This window comes from Hippichthys cyanospilos, chromosome 6 (genome assembly GCF_059441005.1).
Source record: "Hippichthys cyanospilos isolate Australia breed blue-spotted pipefish chromosome 6, RoL_Hcya_1.0, whole genome shotgun sequence".
Taxonomy (NCBI): Eukaryota; Metazoa; Chordata; class Actinopteri; order Syngnathiformes; family Syngnathidae; genus Hippichthys; species Hippichthys cyanospilos.
In genome coordinates this window covers 24,433,729-24,452,757 of record NC_142374.1, presented here as the reverse complement: position 1 = coordinate 24,452,757, position 19,029 = coordinate 24,433,729, and the positions used below count along the sequence as shown (strand labels likewise).

Below are 19,029 nucleotides of genomic sequence, written 5' to 3'. Positions count from 1 at the left end.
GTATTTGATGTTTAATGTAGAAGAAGTGGCGGGGGAGGAAAGACATTTCTCTGCTGCGTGTTTTCAAGCCATTTCATGGATGAAAACAAAACTATTTACAAGGACGAGGACTCGGCCCTCACAAACGCATTAGTAAAAAACGGACAAAAAAAAAAAAGAAAGCAATGACGTTAATAACAGAATGATTTGCTGACCGAACCTTACAAACATTTATCCAAATGAGGCAGATAAATATATTTATATGATATTTACAGAATACTGTAACTATACAAACGTGGCGTATTCTATAAATGAAAAGGTAGGCACGTGTTAGCCTTGAGCAATGGCGGAATTTTGGAAGCTACGCGCAAAACCCTTGCTGACGGACGCTTCTTCCGCCGGCGCGTCCGCCTTATTGCTTCTTCGGCGACTGCGACAGGGGAGGGATCCCAAGATGGAGTGAGTCGGGACCGCACGCTAGCCAGACACTTCATTAGGTACGCTTGCGAAGGATTTCGATGCACGTTTGTTTGCCGCCGTTTGCTTTTTCGTGCCTCGTCGGCAGTTGGCGAGGTCGATTTGACAAAATAACGGCAGATCTGGGATGTGCTCGTCCGGGCCTTTCATATGACGCGTGAGTCCGAGGCGCCGGCATCGTTGGATTTTTTATCGGAGTTCAATTCGGAATTTAGGGCTAGCAACCTTTGTCCCGCGAGAGATCATTTTATTTGGCCTGCCAAACAGTTCCGAAAAACAATCATGACGAGAGTTTAGAACTTTTCCGAGGAATATTAAGTGCTTTTACATCTTAACATCTTCATCATTTTCACGCAAAAAAAAACAATCTCATAGCTTGCGAAAATGACAAAATAACGGTCGCGATTGGATTTTTTTAAACTTTTTATTTTTTTGTGGAATTTGGGGTTGGCATTTCTTGTCCCGTGGGCCATATTTGGCCCGCAAGATCATTTCATTCTGCCCGCCACACAATTCCCAATAAACAAATCGAAACTGATGACTCACGTACTCGACGATTATTTAGTTCTTTGGCGCCAGTAAGCGTTATTTGGAATTTAGGCTTAGCAATCTTTGTCCCGCGGGCCATAATTTGTCCGCGAGATCATTTCATTCAGCCGGCCATACAATTATGAAAGACAAATACCAAAAGCTTCCGACTTTTTTGCTGAATATGATGTTTTTTTAGTCCTTGCAAAATTAACCTTTAAAATTTCTGAGCAATTTTTGGGGGGTATTTCTTATATCTCATCAAATTGAAAAAACACAGTCGATGTTATGTCGCAATTAATTTTTTTTTTAAGGCCATTACATGGCCACTGGAGCATTTGATGCAATTCTAAATAGAAAAAATATTTAACGATAATAATGATACTGCGGTACATAAAAACATTTGTTCAGTGGCTACATGGACAATTTAAAAGAAATGTCCTGATGTCTCTTTGAGTCCCATTTTTTTTGTACTAATAAATCCATTGAGGGCAGATTTTTGTGGCCTATTTGAAACGCAGATATTTCCGCAAAATTGCTCTCGTATATAAAAAAAAAGTGCTTTGGCGCCGCCTTGCGGCGTACCTAAGGAAGTGGCCTGCGTGCGTCGTCGGGAGCTGTTAAGGTTCAGGGACGACATAAGAAAGGCAAAGAAACGAAGCGGCTAGGCTGTGGGACAAAGAGGACGACGAGAAAGGAAGAAGGGGGCGGGGCTCTACAAGTCCGACTCGGGCAGGTCCGCCACGTCGGCCAGCAGGTAACCGATGCCGTAGCGACCGTTGGGCGCGGCGTCGGCCTGGGGGACGCCGCCGCCGCTTTGCTTGCGGTAGATGCCGTTGGCGGGCGTGGGCGAGGGCGCCTCGCTGGGCGCGGTCTTGGCGCGGAGGAGGCTGGCGTCGTCGTCCTCGCCGGGCGCCGCGCTCTCCTTGATCATGCGCCCCTTCTTGTAGGACACGGCCGAGATGCCGCCGCCGGCGCCGCCGCCCGTGGCGCTCAGGTGGCGCAGCCCGAAGACCAGCGGCACGGGCAGCACCGCCACCACCACCAGGGAGATGCACACGGCCACGCCCCACGGGGGGAAGCCCAGCCACGCCTCCTTGGCCTGTTCCACACCGGAAAATGAGGGCTAAACAAGCGGCTTTCCTGCACGCCGGAAGCGGCTAGTGCCGCTCTTGGCTGTTAGCCGCAACATTGCTAGCAGCTGATGTTGGAGTTGCTGCTAATTGTTGGCAACGGATGCTGTATTACTTTTTTATGCATCCTTGGTTAGCTGCTACCCACTAATGCTGCAAGCACCTCCCGTTTCCGGTCGTGATTAGCGCAGCTAGCCGCTAACGTTGGCGTCGCCACTAATTGTTGGAAAAAGGTGCTGTATCAGACAACGCCAGTGTAATTAAGTATTTTTTTTACACATTTTAATTAGCTGCTAGCCGTTAACTTAGCGCAGCTAGCTGTTAACGTTGCAATCGCTGCTAATTGTTAGCGACAGGTTTTCCATCACACAATGTCGGCGTCAAGTTTTTTACTCATCCTTAATGAGCTACTAGCTGCAATCGCTGCGATCAGATAGTGCTGCTATGGCCGTTAGCGCAGCTGGCCGCTAATGTTGCCGTTGTGGCAAATGTTATATAATGTTAGCTTACTTAAGTCTTTTTTATGGATCCGTATTTAGCTGTTAGCCGCTTCCGTGGCTAACATCTAGTGCTGCTGGCCACTAACATTGGAATCTCCACTAATTTTAGCGACAGGTGTTGTAATGAAGTCTTTTTACACGTCCTTAATGAGCTGCTAGCCGCTAACGCTGCGAGCATCTCGTGCTGCTCGTCGTTGTTAGCGCAGCTAGCTTCTAACGTAGGGGTAATGAAACGGTTCTAAAAACGCTGCAGCGGCGCCACTTTCGCAAGCCTGTCGGTAACGGTTAGCACGAAGCTAACAGCGATGACATGCACGGAGGGGACCAACCTTCTCTTGCGACCAGGCGCTGTAGCCGGGCGGCGTCATGATGAGCTGAACGAAGCTGGAGCACAGCAGCACCAGCAGCAGGATGGGAGTGATGAACTTCCACATGTAGTAGTAGAAGCGGTACGGCGTGAAGCCCAGCATGTCCTTCAGGTCTTCGAAGAACCTGGCGGGAACACAAGGCTATTGGGGATATTTGGGATTCAGAAATGATCATGATTCGGATGAATACTAATAATCATTACTGGAGAGCAAATGAGGGACGTTGGATCTCACTGGTCACCGACACCAAGAACCGACACCCGTGCCTTAAAAGTTCTCGTTCGGACAAAAGTATTGGGACGCCAAGAGAAAACCCCCGGGCCACGTACTTGTCGATGCCGTAGAACCAGGCGATGGCCAGGTTCTCCAGGATGACCACGACGAGCAGCGGCAGCGTGGCCGAGTAGTCGTCGAACATGGCCACAAAGTAGTTGCCCGAGCGCTGCACGAACACCAGGCCCAGGGAGAAGGCCAGCGCGCAGCAGCCCACTGCGCCGCCGTCACAATATTAGCAACATCACAAGCAACGGTACAAAATATGGATATATATTCATGTTTTATTTTTTTATTTTTTTGATGCTGACCCGTCAGGAGCTCCTTGCGCACTTTGAAGGTGTCGATGAGCGGCGTGAGGATGCCCTCCATGGTGCCGAACATGCTGCCCAGGCCCAAGTTGACCAGCATGAGGAAGAACATGACGGACCAGAAGGGCGACGCCGGGAAGTGCGTCATGGCCTCCGTGAAGGCGATGAACGCCAGGCCTGTGCCCTGCACCGCCTGCGCCACAAAACAAAACAAACAGAACAGAACCACTACGGCTTTGTTTTGACAACTTCAAACTTACTATCATTTACCACTTTGGTAAAAATGCACGTGTTCGCTATTGTCCACTACAGTGGACACAAATGAATATGCTGGCCCTTAGGATGATATTCTTATTTTTCTACTTCTATTCTTGAAAAAAAATCTCTTTGGAACGTTTCCATTCCAACTTTTCAAAGTCTTCATTTGAGCGATTACTCCCTTTTTACTTGGAAAGGAACAAATCCTTAATTCAAGACAGGAAATAATTGCGTTTTAATCGCGACATTGGCTGCCACGGTTAATTAAACTGAGCCACATTTAATAAGTCAAGCACTTTTTTTTATTAGAATTAAAATCAAGCACTACCACCAGAAGGCAGTGTTTCCCTCGTTTGCATGGCAAACGCCTCTTATTTTTTCACGCTAACATTTTATCCACTAGTGTGAAACGGCGTTGAGTTTCTCACCTGGTTCCAAATATTTACAATGCTAGCCGTCAATTGAGACCCGTTTTGAGAAATCCAACTGTACTGAAATGACCGAAAATGACATTTTGACTGCTAGTTGATTAAAATTTGCTTACAAGTAAATAATGTGCTTGGTTCCAAGTAGGCTTATTCTTTTTTCATTGGTGTGCAACTCTACGAACAATGTTCATTTGACGTTAATACTGATTTAAAGTCAATATACAGTATCGTTGTCTGGACAGGGTTTACTTTTGAACAATACGTAACAAATGTTTGTTAGCTTTAATAAAACTGTAATGATTCAGAATGACTGAGATGCTATTCTACTCTTCAGCCGTTTGTCTCGGTACCTTGTTGAGCTCGTCCTCGATGCTGCAGGAGTCCAGCCCGAGCTTGCCGAAGGCGTCCTCCTTGACGTTTCTGATGACGCCGATCATCTGCCGGTAGTCGTCCACGCTCACCTTGCTGCTGAGGTTGATGTGGCCGGGGATCAGGTTGGCCTCCAGGCTGCCGTTGCTCAGCAGCTCCCAAATCCTGTTGCTGTTGCTAAACAAAAAAACCCAAAGAAAATCCAGTTGAAGATTCTTCATCTGGAGAAAAAAAAAAAAAGCAGTTTGTATGGATTTGAAGGGCAAAGGAGACTGACAGCGCCACGCATCTGCCGTTCATGATGTTGGCCTTGAAGCCGAGCACGGCGAACACCACCAGGGTGGCCAGCACCGACGTGAAGAAATTGATGAAGGACACCAGCACGGCGTCAAAGTGGCAATTGTTGTTGCGCTTGTTGTAGCTGGAGAAGGCGATGACGCCGCCGAAGCCCAGGCCCAGAGCGAAGAAGACCTGCGTGGCCGCCTCGCGCCACACCTTGGCCTCCAGCATCATCTCCAGCTGACAAAAAAACCCAAAACAACGCTCAGCCCATCAAAAACAACATTCTCAAGGGTTTTCCACACGCCACAAAAAAAAGGAATGAGATTTTGCTGCGTGCCCTGAGAATGTTTTGATTTGTAGGTATGCTGAACTGATGTAATTGCATGCAATCGACACAAGAGGGCAATGGAGCACCACTGAAGCGTTCTGTCAGTTTCTTGTGAGTTATGGTCAAACTACTCTTGTTTCCATGGCGATGGAAGCTGCTGCAGAATCTACAGCTTTGGAATCTGATTGGTCTTTTATTGCTGAGCTATCAGCCAATCAAAGCACAGTTTGTTTTTTTTTTTTGTGTCCAAACATTTTTTTCCTCTTTGAACACGCTGTTATTTGCTGCATCATGTCTATTTGAACAAAAAGGAAAGCTCACTTTGAAAGCATTTTTTTTTCTTTGCCCAGATCATGTCTGAGTCCAAGCTTGCTTCATACCTTGGGCGTGAACATGTGGCGAATGCCGTCCATGGAACCCTCGAGGAGTAGCGAGCGCACCAGGAAGCAGATCAACACCACGTAAGGGAACAAAGAGCTGAAGTACATCACCTGATAGAGAAAACACAACGTAACATTAGTTTAAACACCGCACTCTGATTGATATTGTGTAGGTCAGGGTTGTCAAACATATGGCCCGCGGGCCCTTCCTGGCCCCACATATTGTTGTAAATGACATTTCTGGTTGAGATTTTTAGCAATTAGACGAAGCTTTGAGGACAAATTTCTCAAATTTCTCTCTCCCAAAATGGCTGCCTTCCGGTGTATTTTGGGCCGCGGCTTCGTGAATTGTTTTTCCCCCATGATTTCATGTTGCCAAGCAGTGATGCCGGCAGCAACACTCGAACGTGAGCGCTTTCTTCAGTGACAACAAAATGGATGGATGGACGGTTGGACTTTTCAGCATATCGTCGCTGTGAGTGTGCTTGCTATTGCCACGCGGACGAGTTGCCAAGGTACTTCAGTTTGATGAGGCACGATGCCTAAATGAGTAATCGGCCACGAGACGCAGAACAGAATGAGCGGCTGGTCACTACGCCAAACACGCCCGGCAGTCGGGACTAAATTAACATGAAGTAAACACGCGACAAAACCACAAGACAGGCTAGGTAAGTCACCCACACAAACGCAAACAATAAAACAGTAATAAATGATGTCATTTACTGTGTACAAAAGGCTATTTTTCTTTCTTTCTTTAGCATGCTATGCTAACTTCAACGCTATGTTAGTTTAGCATCCAAGTGTTCGCATGCTACGCTAGGTTTTGCGGCTATGTTATGTGGAACAAAGTTAGCATAGCGCTGTTAGTTTGGCATCCATTCTGTGTTGTGCAAAGTTTTCATGCTATGCTAACTTTGGTACTATGTTAGTTTAGTATCCATTTTGTATTGTGCAATGTTAGCTTTCTATGCTAGGTTCAGTGCTATGCCAGTTTAACGTTCATGTTGTGTTATGCTAAGATTGTTGCTATGTTTGTTTAGCAAGCGCTAAAGTCTATATCAGTAAGGCGCATATTGCATTGTTGTGGCCACATTTTTTTTTGGGATAAATTTTATGAAAAAGAATTAGTTTACCTTGTGCAGTGATCAATATGGTAACTTACAATCCAACTGAATCAGATCAAGAAATCTTTCGTGGCCACATTTTTTTCATGAAATAATAAACAATGATCAGATGACATTTTCAAAGCTGCAGCTATACTACTGCCCAGTAAAAGAGACTTTGCGGGGTGAATTTCAGCAAAATTGAAAAAGTACGAGTGAACTAATGGTGAACTTCACTCAAATCGGCCATCCGCTTCTTATTTGTTAATCAATGCAAAGTCTGTATGACTTCATTTTTTAAGGCTCGCTGCAATATTTAATAAGTCCTCTTATTCGCTAAACCGTCGAGTCCCGCTGTCCCCCCGTCTTCACCGTCTCCGACAATCGAGCCGAAAGCGCGCGTGTAACCACGGCAACCAGATCCCTTTCACGCCCACCCACGCTCACATGAGGATATTCCTTCCAAAAAAAAAGAAAAAAAAAAGTCTTTGTGCACATGGGAGGAGGAGAGGCTCCATTAATATTCTTTTGTCCTCACACTTGCAGGACACCTCGCGGGGTCCACGACAGGGAAAGTTTAGACTCCGACAGCATCTTAACCATCTTAACCGCATGCAAGGTAAAAAAAGAAAAAAAAAAAAATCGCGTCCAGGATTTCCACAAAGACTAGGGTGCCGTCACAAAAATAGACCAGAGTGCCAGCGGGAGATAGCGTCTGGACAATGGGACACATTTCAAGCCAGCGGGGGCCAATCGGGGACAGTCAAGATGGCAGAGATTTCATTAGCTCGACATCCATCTTGTTTTGTCTCGACTTGCTGCGTCGGACGGCTGTGGCGCAGCTAATCACAAAGCCAACAGAAAAACTTAGAAACGTAAAGAAAAAATTACCGCAATTCCCCAAATATAAGACAGAGTTTTTTTGCCCCCAGAAATTAAGGCAGCAATTTAAAGATTAGGTTTTTTTTGGACACCATTTAAGGAAGACTCATATGTCAGCCAAATAAGCTAAGTTTTGACGCTAAGATGCGCATTAATTACCGTAACAAGCAGACGTCAGTTGGCGCTTAGCAGGCCGGTTGCAGCTAACAAAAAAGAAAAATCTAATTTTAAAAATCAGATTTGCTGATGGACGCGGAAACTGGCATGCCGCAAATGCTGATTTCACAAATAATCCAGCAGTCTTTCGCAAAGCAACTTTAATTAACGGCTGAACAAACTTGGCACTTTTGGGGTCCCCCGTTTTGGAGGATCCCGCCCGACGCCAGCGATAATTAGCACTACACTATAGTGGAGGCGTGACGTAAGAAGGGCGAAATCAAAGGTCCAAACATCAAAGTAAGATTAAACACTGTGCCCATTTTTCCCCAATAAGCTGCAGTTGAGCATCCGGCGGCTAATGCTTGTCATATGACAAACAATGGAGTGATTAAAGAAAAAAAAAAAAATGGAGGTACGCAAAGGTCTTAATCCTTCCGGACGCTAGTCACGTTACTGTCAGCTTTGATGCTGGAGGCCAACGAAGGTAGGTAAGCTTAAGTAGAAATCCGTCCAGGAACGTCACATGAGCCAACAAGGATGATACTTCTTAACGCAGAATACTATCACTTTATTCTCATAACAATACAAGGTTTTAACCCATTCACTCCCAAAGACGTTTTTATACGTTTTTTTTAAGTTCAGAAATTCAACAACGGGTATCTATTTATGTATATTTTGTAACTTTTTCTGTGTTGGGCTTGAGAAGGGTCTGAAATAGACGAATGGTGATGAATGGTATCCTTTTATTCTAATAACGATACAATGTTTTAACTCATTCACTCCCAAAAACGTTTTTATTAGTTTTTTTTTTTTAGGGAGTCGCGATATTCAATACCATGTATCTTTTCATATACTGTGTATCTTGTATTTTTTGTCTTGGGCTTGAGTAGGGTCTAAAATAGGCTGTTAGTAATTGATAATACCCTTTTATTCTCATAACAATACAAGCTTTTAAAAATCCCCAAAACGTCTTTTTTTTGTTTGTTTTAAGAGTCCAGAAATTCACTACCAGGTATCTTAATTAAATATATTTTGTCATTTTTCTGTCTTGGGCTTGAAGAGGGTCTAAAACGTGCCGGTAATGATTATTGATATCCCTTAACTTCTCATAGCGTTGCATCGATATGTAGCGTACGCAACTTTCTTTCGTTCCTTGTTTAGCTTTCTTCTAACTTTTTCTTTCTCGCAAATTTATCGCCAGCTGAGCATAAATGGGCAATTTGAGCGCATACTTGCAGACAAGGCATCCATACAGCGAGCGCAGCGTAAGCTTGCGCCTTAATATGCGCTAAAGCGGCGTGAGAGGATTTCCGTAACACTGGGCGAGAAACGGCCTTTTGTTTTTCGAATCCTGCTCCCGATATCCAAGCCTGCGCGTCGGCGACGCTATGTAGGTGGAGACCTTTCCCCCAGAGAGCGCCCTTAAGCCTTACCTTCCCGGAAGACTGGATGCCCTTGATCATAGCCAGGCAGACCATGGACCAGGCGGCCAGCAGGCACAGCGTCATCTTCCAGTTGAGGCCTCCGCTCTCGTCGATGTCGTCCGAGATGTCCAGGGCCTCGCGGTACCAGTAGTAGGTGGTGGCCGAGCTCTTCTCGCACTCGGGTACGATAACTGCCGAGGAAAAAAAAAAGGCCGCGTCCGGCGTCATCGTGCCGTTTATACTCTTGACCTTTGAATTTTGGATGACGTAATGTTATAGTTCACTATATTGGGTGCGTGCAGTATAAATGACTAACAACCCATTTGATCAGAAATTTGACCTTGATTTTGTCCCCTAGTTACAATATACATAAGATGTCAAATGTTTTGTTTGGCAGCAATACAGAGTCAAAGTATCCGTTCCCTTGGACATTTTTGAGAGACATTAACCTCAATTAACAAGTAAATAATTTCGATTTGGATTAGGCCCTATAAGATCCCTGACATTTTTTGTCAAGAAGAGGAAATCCACTAGGCTCATTTCCTGGTCCAAAAAATGTCAGATTATTAAACTGTGCACCGATCTTGGAGTCCTTGTTGAATTTCCTTTCCATCAATACCTGAAATGTGAAGCTTGACCTTGTAGTTCCTAAGATATTAGCATTCAAAAAGCTGGCCACGCCCCCTTTTGCTGAAACTGTCCAAATTTGGCTGTGCGTAGCTCCTCAAACCCCTGCTTCAATTGACCGATTCCATTGGATTAGGGCGATTTAGCAAGTTCCCCTTCTCCAAACATTTTCGTGATAGTATTTGGAATATTTCTTACATGTACTGTTCTTGTTCTTGACCAGCGGACACTCGTGCCACGGCAGCGGTTGCTGGAAGGACTGTGAGAAGTAGAAGAGGCTCCAGCTGATGATGACGTTGTAGTAGAGAGCAACGAAGAAGCATACCTGCACACAGCATCAGTTATTGGAGGGGGGGGAGGAAGGGGGGGCTTTGGGGACAAACTTTGTGTCATTTTCAGTCCAAATTGCCGCCCCTCAGAAGGAAAATAAATGGCGGATTTTACCGCTTAATTCAAATTCCACAAATGCAATCGTTTTATTCCAAACACCGTTTTTCAAATTGTGATTGTTTAAAAAAAAAAAAAAGGGGCGATGACTTTCCCTTTAAGAAAAAGACACCACGCAAGCGAATAAAAATTGGGAAAGCGCGGTACTGACCACGCAGCTAGCGAAGCCGATCCCCCCGAGCCGAGGGCTGATGTAGTTCCACACGCCGATGCTGCCCCGACGGATGCGTTGACCCACCGCCAGCTCCAGGAAGAAAAGCGGGATGCCGATCAACACCAGCAGGATCAAGTAGGGCACCAGGTATGCCCCTAGTGGACAAAATAACACATGCAACATAATATGTTGATTTAAAAAAAAAAATCATCAATGGTTCATTTTGTTGATTACTTGCATAGAGAACGAGAATTGTCCAAACCCTTAAATCATCATCATATTGACAGTAAGTATAGATTCCAGCAGCCCACTTCCTGATGCTTGCAAACGGAATTCATTCGATGGCAAAGTATGACCGTTTAAGTTATTATCGGTGAAATATTTCATGATTTTTTTTTTTTTTCAAATATAATTTTGATGAATAGAAATGACAGCTGATGAGAACTCCAAATCCTACCGGTGGCAGTAATGGAAATGAGTTAAACGAATGAATATTTGCATGACATTCAAATGGTGCTTTCATGAGCTCTGATGCTTGTAGTTAACTTTTTGATGTTTACTTTTGACCCACTTTAAGAGGAAGCGGGCTGCTTTTAGGCGGCATTTCCACCTAAAGCCACGTAGAATAACCACAGGCATATTTTTTTCCGTGAGGCAAGTAGCTTCACGGAGGGGGTTCCATCAAATATCCGTAACCTTTATAGCCGGAGTCTAAAATGGCCCGAAAGAACGATTGCGCTGAGACGGGTCCAAACTAGAGCGGGCGTCTGTAGAAGCCCCGCAACTCCGCATTCATGCAAAAAATTCAGTTGAAGCACAATTTCATCACGCCTTGCAAAACTACGTGACGAAAGCATACTACGTGCGTTAGGTCATTTTTCGACAAAAGAAGGTAAGAGCCAGTGAAGGGGAAAAACGTTTGGCAGGATTCTCACTTCTGACATTAAAGTCAGAACCTTGACTTTATTCTCAGAAGTCTTACTTTTAAGGCAGAATTCTTTCAAATGAGAATTCTGACTTGATTCGCTTGAAAGTGAAAATTTTGACTTGCTTAGAATTCTTACTGAATTCTAACTTTATCCACAGAATTCATTTGAGTGAAAATTCTTACTTTAAAATGAGAATTCTGATTTCGGATTAGGACTTCAAAACAAGATTTTAGAATAAAGTCAGAATTCAGACTTTAAAGTGAGAATGTTTACTCCATTCTCAGAATTCTCATTTTAAAGTAGGAACTCTTGACTTTAGTGCCACTTCTTGTAAATGTTTGCTCAAAAGTGAGAGTTGAAGTCAGGATTCTTTAAAATAAAAAATTGCACCGAAATTCTCAGAATTCTTCCAGCATTCTAACTTCATTTAGAATAAAATCTCACTTTAAATTCTGAATTCTGACTTTAAAGTGCCAATTCTTGAAAACGGATTGTCAAAAGCGAAGGTCAAAGCCAGATTTCTTCCTTTAAAGTACAAATTCTGACTACATTCTTAAACGACTCACTCGAAACTGAGAACAGATAGCAGTCAAAATTCTGACTTTAAAGTGAGAAGGCTCATATTAAAGTGACAATTCTTACTTAAAATTCAGAACTCTGAGGAAAAAGCGAGATCTCTACAAACCTTTTTCTCACCGTCATATTTTCCCAACTCGCACACGCAAAATTTTGTTAGCATTGTGGATATTTCTAGCTCGGCGTCACCGCGTTGCGCAATGTGTGTATTGTATTAGTGTTGGTTTAATCCCTGTCCAAATTGGGTTTTGTTTATTGTTTCCCGGGACAGGATGTTCTTCAAGTCCCGCCGCCCCTCCCAGGTGTAACTTCTCTGCGCGTGTTATCTGTGCGATGACATCATCTTATTCTATCCGATTCCGGGGAGCGGCTGAGACATCAGTCAGAATCAAACCCGGGTGGGCTTCCATTGTCTTTGCAAAAGCAAACATTTGCGTCTTTTATGTTTGCCCAAAACAGCTTGCGCGCTTACGGGAGGCCGACAACATGCGACAATGTGTCGCATGTCGGTGTGATGGCTTTCGAGCAAATGTTTCGCCTCATTGTTTTACGTGTTTGTGCGGCGCGGGCTTGAAATTTTCCTCGAAGTGTTGCTCATGCTCTGATTGGACAAGATAATCCATGGGAAGTTAGCTACTCAGGTTTTTTTTTTCACTGAGAAATGCCTCTTACTCAGCCAATTATTTAAGGACTACTTTTAACGTTTTTGTCCTTTTTGGAGGGTTGGATCAAGTATTACCCAAGCGGATTATTTGGCACCGTAAACCAGCTCTAATTCTAGTGTGAAATTCGAGTATTTTCTGTGCTAACGTGTATAAGACTCGCCACCACTTTGGCTACACTACTAATACTTTTTGTCAAAACTAGAACAAAACAGAATAAATCTCATCTTTTGTCATTTCTTCCTATTTTCTTATCCATAATTATTCCAATGTTGCGTGTTAAGTGAGGTGTGTTTCAGATTTACTACGTTGTGAGCAGGCAGTAAACGCTTCGCCAGCGCAACATTGAATGTGCAGATGTTTTTTTATCTGCGAAACCGAATATCGAACTCCTTGAGAAATAGTAATTGGTATTAGCCCTGAAAAACAATTGAATCGGTTTAAGCGTTTACAAAGCATCGTTCTATGCTGCTGTTTTGGTTAGCAACAGCAGATGGTTCCATTTTGCTTGCTTTACAGGAGAAGCGTCTCTTCCTTTCTCCTCGTCAACCAGCGGCTGAATCACTCGTTGACTACAAAGTTGTACAGTAGCCCGGAATGCCCCCCCCCCACCATGAAAGGAAACTTGTTTCGTAGATGAAAGTTAATGACGTATATAACGAGGTCTGTGGTGTGCGTGCGTGCGCTTAGGCCCCAGACGTGTCATTTTAATCCAATTACACTTGAAGGCAGCGGGGTGACCAGAGCTGTTTAAAACAGGCCTTCCTCTCAGGGCTGGTGACTCATGGGGACGACCTGACTCACGGCGTGAGTGTGCAGGACATCTCGCTCCACCAAGAGTAGAAGAGTAACGGCCAAAGAGAAAATACATCACCGCTTACTTAGCGCACCGGACTGAAAACGGCAGTTTAGTAAGCTAGACAGTTACTTTTCCCCCATTGTCGTCCAAAATGAAAATCTGGTAATAATTCCAACTGAGAGGCGATGACTTGATGATTAAAGTAGTTGTCAACTCATTTGTAATTGATTAGATGTCATTTTACTGATTTTTTTCCCCTGTAATTTCAAAATACTTCAATGAAAACATACAGTACCTTGGTTTTTAATCGCAAACAAAAACAAAAGCTGCTATGCTACATCTTTTATAACTTTCAAACAGCGAGGTTAACGCCATTTTAAATGGATGTTTTCAGCTTTATTGCCTTTTCAGTCCAATCCCGAAATTATAATAATAATGGGCCTATCTCCATTACTACTACCTGTCATTCTATTTGAGCACATTTGACTGGTCTCCTCATAACATAAAGCTCAAGGTGGGCTGCGTGAAACTAGCATTAGCATTAGCATAGCTCCCGTAATTTCCCAAGTGGAGGACGCACCCTTAATTTTAGGGTCAAATTGTGCTATTTCCTATGTCGGCGTTACAATTCGGTGGCAATGTATAAACAATAGCGAGACACTCACCTCCACCGTTTTTCTGGCACAGGTAGGGGAACCTCCAGACGTTTCCGAGGCCTACGGAGAAGCCCACCTGGGCCAGGATGTACTGCAGCTTGCTGTTCCAAGCCGGGCGCTCCTCCTCCTCCTCCTCCTCCTCCTCCTCCCCCTCGCCGTCGTCGGAGCCTCCCTCCTCGACGTCGCGCTCCTTGCCGTCGCCGTCATGGCCGCCGATGATCAGCGAGCTCTTCTTGAAGGAATCGTCGCAGGCGTCCTCGTTGGAAAGCAGGTCGCGGGCCGACTCGGTGACATCGTCGTCAAGCTCTCTCTTGACGGCTTTGCTGTTTTTGGGCATTTGATAACGCAAACGAGGGCGAGGGCTGCCGCGCGCCTTTTCTTGTTTGTCGGCCTGACGTAGCTCGATTGTCCGTCCCGTCTTTCGACTTTTTCAGTTTGTCTGAGTCAGTGGGATTTGGGGAAAGAAGATTTTAGTTCTTCATTATCACCGGATCTGTGGGGCGCAACCAGGAAATTGGTCAGTGGATAACGCAGTCCGGTTCAAGTACTTTCGATACTTTTCTCTTTCCACCCAACCGCGATGGAACCTTAGTTCACAAATGTTTCCTCAAAGTGCGATTCACACACTTTCATTACATTTGCCATTTTTTTTCGCCCAGCCGCAATGGAAACTCAGTCCGCACATTTGCTTTATGCACAAATTTTGCAAACAAATTGGTTTACACGGTCCGATTCAAGTACTTTCACTACGTCCGCCATTTTGTTTTCTCACAACTACAATGAAACCTCAGTTCCTAGTTCACGAATAGTTTGGTTTACAAACAAAACTTGCAAATAAATCGTCAGTAGATCACACAGTCTGAAAGAAATCTTTTTTGTTGTTGTTGCCCTTCACATCTAAAATAATAAATTAAAATTGAACATTCAAGTTTGAAATAAACCTTGAGCGGTAAATACGTAAATAAAGGGGAAAAAAAAAACTAATTTAATTGCCATTTTGTCACTTGCTGTCAAACTATGACATCACATTTGCTCATGTAAGCACCGTTCACCGTTTAGCTTGCTAGCCTCACATGACCAAAATTTTTTTTGTGATTGGTCATTACCTTAGCAACTGAGATGTCATTTTCGGTCGTCAGCAAGTGAGAAAATGGATGTCCGCTGAAACGAATAAACATTCGTTGCTTAATTTATATTCCGCAATATTAAACTCAGTGCTTGACGGGGTTCATAGAAATTATTGTCGGGAAACATACGTTTGGGTTAACTTCCCCTTAAAATTGCACGCCGTTCTCAACCCCAAATTCTCGACCGGCTGATATCAACAGGGCGGTTTAGAGAAAGTGCAAAGTATACTTTTATTCTTTATCTTTGGGCACCCAGGATCTGTGGAAAATGTGATCATATATGTTTATAATATTTTTTTTCCATGAAATTCCCACGCGAAAGGACTATTTTCATAACTATGAAAACAATCCGCGTGGCGGGAGAACCGGCGGGACGAACATTATCGAGTTTCTCTCAGCTTCTAAATAAATGAATGGGGGGCGGGGCATTTCCATAACCAAAGTACCCAATCAAATAGTTTCATTTTAACTTATGTCGCCTAGGGGTGTCCCAGGACACCTTTTTCATTGTTGATACGATGCAAATATTGCAACCTAGAGTGCGGTCCGACTGTCGGCAGGAACGATGCATTTAATGTGAATAAGTGACTTGATCAAGTGATACTATTCAAACAATGAACAATTTACTTTGGATAATCTCGGGTCAATTTACAGTTTTCAAAGACGCTGACGTGCGCTGATGTGGGAGGAAGCCAATGTACACGGAGAAAACCCACGCAAGCGTGGCGAGGACATGCAAATTCTCATCTTGTTCACCTTTTCCACATTTAAAAAATGTGGTATTTGATAATATGATATAGTTTCCTATCATTCGATTATCAGGTTAATGATTAGAAATGAACTTAAATAAGGTGTTTGAGGTATAAAGGTTAAATAAATACAAATCAGTACTACAGAACTCTTAACGTAAATATAGGGTGGATCAGATGAAAGATAGCCGGCCATACTTTGTTAAAGGGATAGCTTTTACCCCCCCTCTATTTTTTCCCTCAAAGATTGGTCTACCTAATCAATCGCCTGATGGTGGTTGAATGATGCGAGGAAAAGCCCCAAGGGTGTGGACGACGCACCACACGGAAGATCACGCCATTTTTTTTTTTTTATATAATCTTCCCTCTTTCGCGGAATTCAAGGATTAGGCCGATAAATAGATTTACATTGTTACAGATTAGCATAGCTTTCCTAGGAGGATGCTGAGTAACCTTCGATGCGGCGAGGGAAGGGTTGGTTGGGGGGGGGGGGGGGGGGGAGTCATTATTTAACCCCATAAGATACCACGCAAACTGGCTTAACCGGGGCCTAAGTGGAAAAATAACGCCGCAGCATTTGACGAATTTCCAAATATATCATATGAGTAAATACATTAAAAAAAAGAAAAAAGAAAAAGGTTAAGCGACTCATTGCCGGGTTCTCACAATGTGACCATTATGAGCATCCAGCTTCCCGAGGCGTCCACATGTGAGATTTCATCATCCCATCCACGCGCGCGCACGTTGGTACCCCAGTCCGTCTCGGGTGCACGCGCACGCTCACGTCGGGGGATGCTCAGTGGCGGGAACTCACCTATTGAAGACGAAGAAAAATTGCGAGAAAGAAGCGGAGACGTCTCAAGGGATGAAATTGTGAGAGCGCATACACGGGGCGGACATTATCACTCGATCGAAGAGCGTCCAATTTCGTCGTGCTGTCGTCTGGGGGGGTTCTGGTGTACTGTGAGCTGGTGCCGTTCAACGCCTTCACCCTCCAGTCGGGCCGCAACAAGACGCGGAAATTTGGGGGGGGGTGCAAATTCTCAATTCCCCCGTTGGCAAATCATTAAATTTCAATTTCTGATAAATGGCGTCACCTCGCACCTTTTAAAAACTAATTCAAATCAGTTAAAGCCATTTAAGCGCAATTGTATTGCGGTTTTACTGTAGTAAAAGCACCAGTGGTAGCCGTAAATGCCCCTCTGATTACTCCAATTTGGTACCTTCCACTATGAACTGGTCATTACCGAAAGGGGTTGGCGCTTAACCAGCAATGTGGATCTGTTTGTAAACCGCACAGGAAATATTCGATTAATCTGCACAAGCAAGAGCTCTCTGGTTACCATTGAAACGACATTTTTTTCGTTTTCTTTTCAATTTTTTAATATTGTTCAAGGTAGTTATTTGACGTGCATGGTGGAGGGGAAGGCTTAATATACAATATGTATGTGTTACTGTGTATATTTTTATCCTCGGTAATCACTAATTCGTCCATTTTGTTTTTAGATTTAGTGCGCACAAGTGTGTACAGAAGAAAACGTCGTGGCACTTAACCTGCAGCGTGTTACAAGGAAATCTAACTAAAATAAAATAGAACAAAAATAAAGTAAAATACTGTACCAGACATTTGAAATATGCAATGATAAATATTGTACCATACAAGCTCCTGTGCAAAAGAACAAGAAATACTGCACTGCACTATACATGATATATTTTTTTCCATTTTTACTTTTAACTGCACTAAGAGCTATCTGTGTGCTCAGCTAGCCTGAATACTATGACGAATATCGTAATTGTAATAAAGAATATAATAATTATGACATTATGTAAATACAGTACAATAAATGAAATGAAAGAGTTGAAAGGGAGCATCTTGCTTCATGATGTGTATTCGGTTTTGTTGCGCAATGTAAGGACATGATGCGCTTCCCCATTGGAAAAAAAACCAGGACTTAATTTCAATTTGACAGTGCATGAAACGTTATAATGACATTGATAATAACATAAATAATGATTCAGTTTGGTTTGGTCTGGAAATAGGCAGAAAATTGGTGAAAAAACACGTCAATCATGTGTTTCTAAAGGAAAAGCCATTGTTTTGTTTTGCTTTAAAACAAATATGATTACTGTGTTGAAGAATTTCGCTATCGTTAATCAAAAACGACACAATGAAGGTTCATTCATGATTTGTTCAAAATGAAGGACATTTTCCATGCTGCTCTTTCTTCAGGCAAAGTGATCTTTTTAGACCACAGATGCTTAGTGCAGAATACATCTTATGATTAGCTTGGTGGGAAAAAATAGGAAAGAAATGTTCTTTCTTCAGGGCGAAAATACTTGATATTATCCTGCACGTTTCAGGATCATGCTCATAAGCTTGTTGTAGAAGAAACTAATGGCCAATAGCAGGGGTGTCTAATTCGTTTAAGATTGCGGGCCACATGGGAGAAAATCTATTCCCAAGTGGGTGGGACCAATAAAATCACAGTGTTTGACGCCCTGTCCCATAGTGGTCTTAGAAGACAAGAATATCAAGTGCCTACCTGTGCCAGGGCCGCACCTTTCCCCAATGTCATTTGAGCGTAAATTCCAAAAGTGAAAATAAGATATCAGATGTCTGAGCAAAAATAAAAAAAACCTGAATAACTTGTCCCTCCTTATACAGAGATTATTTATTGTAAACCCACAACTTTCATTTTTGTTTGAGCTCTGTCTCCTCTCAATAACTGTGTGTCTCCTGTCAAAACCTGACAGGCATTTCTTCCATCCTGATGTGTAACTTGAAACCACATCGATTGACTGACCAACCGGGAACTAACCAACTAACTAACTAACTAACTAACTAACTAACTAACTAACTAACTAACTAACTAACTAACTAACTAACTAACTAACGAAAATGACTAGCATCTTTATTATGAACTAACAAATGCTTAAATCATCAAAATTATGCAAACTACAAGTGATAAAAAAACAAAATAATAAGTACTAACATGTACTGAGTAACTAACAAAAATATAACTACTTATCACAAACTAACTCTATGACAAGTACTTGTAACCAAAACAACTTGTATAATAAGTTTTAGCTAGCTAGCTTGTTTACTTACTAACTTACCAAA

The 19,029-nt window shown here is 43.2% G+C and overlaps 1 protein-coding gene across 1 annotated transcript; it reads right to left on the bottom strand.

Annotated features, from left to right (window-relative positions):
- Positions 1–514: 514 nt before the first annotated feature.
- On the bottom strand, positions 515–16,886 carry slc6a15 (solute carrier family 6 member 15). The gene is made up of 12 exons (XM_088417985.1): positions 16,723–16,886; positions 14,042–14,525; positions 10,408–10,565; positions 10,008–10,134; positions 9,192–9,373; positions 5,615–5,725; positions 4,902–5,143; positions 4,606–4,801; positions 3,570–3,762; positions 3,315–3,474; positions 2,947–3,109; positions 515–2,086 (listed from the first exon to the last, which is right to left on the bottom strand). The coding sequence occupies exons 2-12, from the start codon at positions 14,367–14,369 to the stop codon at positions 1,700–1,702; spliced, it is 2,247 nt and encodes a 748-aa protein (XP_088274111.1). The 5' UTR covers positions 14,370–14,525; positions 16,723–16,886; the 3' UTR covers positions 515–1,699.
- Between the last annotated feature and the right edge of the window lie 2,143 nt (positions 16,887–19,029).